Consider the following 7,096-nt stretch of genomic DNA (forward strand, 5'->3'; position numbering starts at 1 on the left):
TTTCTCCCCCATACCCATTCTACCCATAATATTTTCTCAGTTAACATCATCTTATATTTTCTCGATATCAAGTTTGAAAATCAATTTTTATTTTAAATTAAAAGAGAAGTAGCATGACACCACACAATGATGGCTCCTCACTTAAATTAAAAGTACTTTCCGATAGAATCGAACTCGTAACATTTTGGTCTCTAAAGCAGACTCTTACAACTGTTAACTAAACAAAATTAAGAACAATAATATCAACTACAATAATAATTTTAAATTTTTTTTTAGTAAACTTTTCTTATTAATCATAACAAGATTGCAAAATTTAAATGATCAATTCAATTAATAATGACATTGTATAATCCATATAAGGAAGGGTAATCATTAAAAAAAAGGAGAAATTAGAGTAAAAGTAAATTTAAAAAAAAAAGATGGAGGTTTTAAATGATATATAGATTTAACAAGGGAGGAGAGAGGGAGAGAAGAAGCTGCAATATATTCCCAATTGGCACCACTGTACACCACCGCGCCGCGATGTCTTCAAAACCCCACTTTGTTTTAACTCCTCTGATGAGCCCCGGTCACTATATCCCCATGATGGACATGGCCAAGCTCCTGGCCGAACAAAACACACTCGTCACCATCATCCTCACTCCTCTCGTCGCTCAAAGAATGAAACCCATTACAGACCGAGCCATAAGCTCCGGTCTCCCCATCCAAATCCTCCTCCTATCTTTCCCCACACTCGAAGCCGGTCTTCCCGACGGCTGTGAAACCGTCGACACCATCCCTTCAATGTCCTTCTATAAAAACTTCTTGCATGCCCTCGAATTACTTCAACACCCATATGAACAATTACTTCAAAACCTCAATCCCAAACCCAATTGCATAATCGTCGGTAAACAACTCGCTTTTTCAGCTCAAACCGCAGATAAATTCAACATACCCAGAATCGTTTTTGACGGCATGAACTGTTTTACTCTTGTTTGTTCTCATTCTTTACACCTCTCTAAGATATTCGAAACCCTCGGAGAAGACGACCCTTTTATCGTACCTGGTTTACCTGATAAAATCCAGCTCACCCACCGCCAATTGCCGGGGGATTTCAATCCAGGACAGGTATCAATTTTTTATTTTTTTTTCTAAAAACCCAATAATAACATAATCAAATCGAATAGGTAGATGTGAAGGAGATCCGTGAAAGAATCAGAGAAGGGGAAGAGAAAGCATACGGAGTAGTAATCAACAGTTTCAAAGAATTAGAACCAAAATACGTCAAAGAATTGAAGAAAATCAGAGGAGATAATGTATGGTGCATCGGACCACTCTCACTTTGCAACAACGACGATCGAGACAAAGCAGTTAGAGGCAACGTTTCTTCAATAAACGAGAACCAATGCCTAAATTGGCTCGACAAACAAAAACCATCATCGGTCATCTACGCCTGTCTAGGAAGCCTCAACCGCCTCACGCCGCCGCAGCTAATCGAGTTAGGTTTAGGATTAGATTTATCAACTCACCCTTTCATCTGGGTCATCAGAGGAGCAAACAAACCAGAAGAAATTGAAAACTGGATTAAGGAAAACAAATTCGAAGAGAGAGTAAAACATAAAGCCATTGTCGTACGAGGTTGGTCGCCGCAAGTTCTTATTCTGTCCCATCCCGCCGTCGGCGCATTCTTGACTCATTGCGGGTGGAATTCTAGTATAGAAGGAATATCATCTGGGCTACCCATGATATGTTGGCCGCTTTTTGGTGAGCAATTTTTGAACGAGATTTTGATTGTGGATGCGTTGGGAATCGGGTTTAGGGTTGGAGCTAAAGGGGTAACTCATATTGGAGACGAAGAGAAGTATGGAGTGACTGTAAGTAGAGAGAGAGTTAGTGAAGAGATTAGGAAGGTAATGAATGAGGATGAAGATGGGAAAGAGATGAGGAAAAAGGCAAGAGAATTGGGGAAGATGGCTAAGATGGCGATTGAAAAGGGAGGTTCTTCTTACCTTAATTTGATAATGTTAGTTAACCAGATTAAGAAAATGTTAAATTGAATCATGTTTAATGTCATCACTGTTATGCTCTAGACCTAGAATTACACCTCTAGATGCTGCAATATAATAAAAGGAGGTTTCATATTAAATGTTAACTTCAATCCAAATTTATTCTCATTTATCAATTTTGGGACATCTGGAAATACATAACCGATGTCATGGTTGAGTCTTCACATTATATTACGACCACAACATAGGTCAATTTCGGGGAGAATAAAACCGAAAAACTTGAACTTCCTTATCGGATATTACTTTATTACAATTGGGTGCGGAGTAAATTTACTATTCTGGATCCCAATCTATTTCAGAGATTAATTTCCTTTTACTACCATTATTGTCCCATTTTGTTTCCGAAAATTTTCACTAAACACTTTCATACGATATTTTTATAAATAAAAAATTGCTTTGATAAAACTTAATTTTTATATAATGTACAGCGTAATATATTAAAAATATAATATTATTATAAAAACAATCTTAATATATATATATATATATATATTTTTTTTTCTTTATGGGTGATGCTATACATTTATTTTATTTATGCCATAACTGTGAATTGAGGGCTCAAACTTATGTTGTTTTTAACAAATGGAGCTCAAAGTGGAATTGTGATGTCATAACTGTGATTTGAGGCTCAAACTTATGTCGTTTTTATCAAATGAATCTCAGAGAGGAATTATGACATTTATATCTACAACTATCATAATTTTAGCCATTTAAAGTTTTTTCAAAAATAATAAACGTCCCTCTTCTTATTTTAATAAAATAATTTCTTTTTCTTAATTAATTTGTCACATTTCAACAAATAAAATAGCAAATATCTTTTTTTTTACTTTTGATTTTTCAATATATTTTTACACATTTTTAAAGACAATGAAACTAGGCGATGACAATGCTAACATTTCATCTTTTAGTTGATCGGATGAAATGATAACGAACCTGTATATGTTTCGTCATTCCATGATAAACAAGATTCTTTGCCCAATGAATTTCACTCTTATTATCGCATCACAACACACTTCTCTCTTAGTCTTGACACAACTTCAGTTATTCCTTTTACTTAAAAACCTTATAGCTGTTGCATATAAATTTCTTCATCCAAATCACTATGGAAAAAAAAAATCAGTTTTGACATCCATTTGTTAAAAATCTCGAGAGAAATCTTCTTTCACAACCAAACCTAAAATAGTTATAGTTTTGTTGTAGTCAATATCTTCCTTCCGTTGAAATATTTCACAATCAACCTTGCCTTGTACCTCGTACATTTATCATGTTATTCTTTAATCCAGGAGATTCATTTGTTGTAAAGTACTTTTCTTTCCCTTTGGTAACTCACTGAACTGCCAAATCTGATTCCACGTTAAAGAGTTCATCTTATCTTTCATCATAGACTCTCACTTAACTTATTCATCAGATTATATTTCTTCCTTCTAGCATTCATGTTTGCCAAAACTTTGATGTAGTTCAGAGATAGGGATCACCTCTCGATTGGTTTTTGATTTCTCGATTATCTTCTCAACTATATAATTGGTGATTATTGATTGCTGATTTTCACATTCTCAACGATTTCTTCTTCAACAACACTTTGGCTTTTTTTAAAATTCGGTGTATATTTAGTTGAATAAACACTAATACGACCATAGTAGACTCTTCAAATTTAGAATCACCATCTGAATTCTTCTCAATTCTGTCTTTATAAAGAACATGCTCATTAAAGATGGCGTTCCTACTACGAATGATCTTCCGATTTATATTATCCCAGAGACGATAATCAAACTCAATATCACCATAACCAATGAAAAAAACATATAAGACTTTGGATCAAGCTTGTTTCTATCAAATTCGTTAATATGCACATATAATAAATAACCAAACACTTTCAAATAAGAAATGTTTACATTTTTATTGCTCTAAACTTTTTCTAATATTCTGAATTCAAGAGAAACATAGGGTCCTCTGTTTATCAAGTAGGCATCAGTGTTTGTAGCTTTTTCCCAAAAAGGTTTTAGGTTACCCAGTGTGTACTCTCATACTTGTAGCATGCTCGTTCAATGTTTGATTGATTCGTTCAACTACTCCATTCTCTTGAAACTTTCGGGGAGAAATCTTCACCATATTGATCTCATTCACATTACAATACTCTCTGAAATTTGAATTGATGTACTCGCCCCCGTTGTCGGATCTAAAGCACTTAACCTTCTGATTTATTTCATTTTCAATCAAAGTCTTCCACTTCTTGAAAACAATAAATACATCTGACTTGTGCTTCTTAAGTATACCCATACATTTCTTATTGAATCATCTATGATTGTTACATAGTAGTGTGATCCTCTAATAGAAGAAATGGATGCCTGTCCCTAGACATTAGTGTGTACTAACTATAGCATTTTTTTCTTTAGCTCCTTCCAATTTTTAAGAAACTCATATATTTATGTTTTACAATAATGCAGTTTCGCATAACTAATGCTCAACAGACATCAGTTCTAGAATTTTACCATTATTCAATAAAATTTTCATCACTTTTTCGCTCATATGGCATAAATGCAATGCCATAAATTAGTGTTCTTTGAGTCATCAACAACAACAGGCATTGTGTCTCTACATGTTGATGTCATGTATAACATTCTAGTTTTGTGACCTCGAGCAACAACTATTGTTCCCTTAGTCACCTTCCAAGCATCGTTTTCACAATTGAAACTGTGACAATCGTCATCAAACTGTGTAACAAAAATCATAACGCGTATTAAACCTAGAATGTGTCTCACCTTATTAATCTTTTAAATAGAAATGTTTGTCTTCTTCAATTTGATGTTCTATATACCAACAATATCTAGTGGCTCACCATTTGTGAGATAAACTTTCTCACAATTTTCAGCCACATAGTTATTCATTAATTCTTTGAGGGTAGTGGTATGGAAATATGTTCCCCGAGTCTACAGCCCACGAGTCTATTAGATTATCAACTGACAAAAGCAACACATCTTTGATAGTTTATGTAATTACATTGATTGTATCATTTTTATCATCACCATTTCTCTTCGGTGAATTTGAAGTTCCTCTTCAAGTGATCATACTTACCAAAATTCCAGCAATTAAATGTCTGCCCATACTTGGACTAACTCCTCATATTTCTCGACATACATTTGTTTTTACCTCGGTTAAATTTCTATTATTATCTCTGCCAGTGATTTCAATATTTAGAGCAAAACCTTTGAACTTTCACCAGAATCAATTTTACGAACCTTTTCTGTCATAATACAATCTCTTATTCAATAAATTTTAATTTAGTAATTCAATTGAGTTACTCATTGTTGTCCTCATAGGTTCTTAGATATTCGGTAGTGATACTAACAAAATTATGGTACTAATTTCGTCCCCAAAATCAATCTCAACAGACAACAATTGATTTATAATTATATTGAATTCGTTCAAATGAGTTGTGAGAAGAGTACCACCAATAATCCTTAAATAAACGAGAATTTTTATTCAATGAAACTTGTTGTTAGTAGATGATTTATCATGCATATTAAAGAAAGTTTTCATCAGACTCATGGTGGTCTTCTCCTTTGCAACATTATGAACAACAATTTTAGTTAGTGTCAATTAGATAACTCCCAAAACCTATCTATCAAGGAGTTTACATTTAGCTTTATCCATCTTATCTGGTTTCTCACTTAGAGGAACATAAAATTTCTTCCTGTAGAGATATTCCTCATTATGTATCCTCTAGAATGCATAATATGTGTCATCAAATCTTTCAATGACATATCATATATTGTTCTTACTTGCCATCGTTTCAAATGCTCTAATCTAGCTTAATACCAATTGTTAGGATTCGGGTGCCGAAATTCAATTTGTTTGTAACAATCTATAAAAATGCAAAAAAAATAATCTAGCTTATTTTGTTATTTTCTACACTTATATGAGCCGACGTTAATTCATTCTTGTTTTTTTAGATGATTTTAAATGTTAATTGTTTCATTCAACAACGAACATCTGGAAATTGTTTTCTTTTGTCAAATAAATAGTGTATTTTGCATTAGCACATCAAAATTAGCATAAGGGGAAGCTAATGATGCTAAAATATTATTAGAGCGTATTAATATGAAGAAAATGTTGCAAACTATGATGATACATTACATAGATAATCCATCTCCATCGATACCACCCCTGCACTAGTATGACCTACTACATCGGCTTTTAAATTAGGTTTTGTGAGCGCCGAAAATCGGTAGGGGAATGTAAGAACATCATTTCCCCATCGGCTTGAACTCTTGTGTTAGGCCCAGGCGTGGATCCTGCATAACTTAACACGTGTCTTGTGGAGATGTGGCAATATGAGGAGAGGGCCCGAAGTCTTTGTTTGAGGTTCGATGTGTTTCAACTTTAGTTTGCATGCCAGACATCTTTTAAAATGAAACATTTAGCTTTCAAAAGATTTTGATAATACTTGGAACAGAAGAATTAATTTATGTAAAATAATTAATTCTTTGTTCAAACTTTAATAATCTATGGGCTAAATAACAATTTAGGCAAGACCTAGTTTAAATTATTTAAACATAACTAATATAAAAGATTATTTATTTGAAAATTAGAGTCGCCAAGTGATTTTATAAAAATGAAAAAATGATACGTGTATAAACATAATTTATACCAGAATTTCTAAAAAGGGTGTTCGTTGTCTGTTTACGCTCGGGAAAGGGCTTTCGCACCATGTCCTCTTCACCCGCCTAAGGAAGGTTTTTGAAAATAAAATTTGGCTATGATAAACTTAATTATAACATTTATTTTCTTTAATTAGTAGCTCAGGGCTCCTAAACAATGATAGGTTTAGCTCGCGTGAATAATTTTACAAAATTATTTGAAAATGTGTGTGTACCTGTTGCATTAATATTTATATTTAACAAAACCTAAAAATATTAGAGAAATGTATTAGAATTTAAAAATAAATTCAAAACGGGGCCTTAGTCAAAATATTGGTTTAGGAAATAACCCGAGAATATCAAAATATCATTTTCTTACCTTTTGGGATTATTTGAAAATGGATTAGGGTTCCA

At 33.2% G+C, this 7,096-nt stretch overlaps 1 protein-coding gene across 1 annotated transcript; it reads left to right on the top strand.

Annotated features, from left to right (window-relative positions):
- Nucleotides 1–497: 497 nt before the first annotated feature.
- On the top strand, nt 498–2,130 carry LOC124938762 (UDP-glycosyltransferase 73C4-like). Its single transcript, XM_047479264.1, has 2 exons — nt 498–1,107; nt 1,167–2,130. The coding sequence occupies exons 1-2, from the start codon at nt 523–525 to the stop codon at nt 2,034–2,036; spliced, it is 1,455 nt and encodes a 484-aa protein (XP_047335220.1). The 5' UTR covers nt 498–522; the 3' UTR covers nt 2,037–2,130.
- Nucleotides 2,131–7,096: the final 4,966 nt, after the last annotated feature.

The sequence above is a fragment of the Impatiens glandulifera genome, chromosome 5 (assembly GCF_907164915.1).
Source record: "Impatiens glandulifera chromosome 5, dImpGla2.1, whole genome shotgun sequence".
NCBI lineage: Eukaryota > Viridiplantae > Streptophyta > Magnoliopsida > Ericales > Balsaminaceae > Impatiens > Impatiens glandulifera.

What these genes read in the sequence shown, in the direction of transcription:
- LOC124938762 (XM_047479264.1), top strand. Translation starts at nt 523, where the DNA reads ATGTCTTCAAAACCCCACTTTGTTTTAACTCCTCTGATGAGCCCCGGT. An exon ending in GGGATTTCAATCCAGGACAG is followed by an intron (nt 1,108 to 1,166) that starts GTATCAATTTTT and finishes CAAATCGAATAG; the next exon opens with GTAGATGTGAAGGAGATCCG.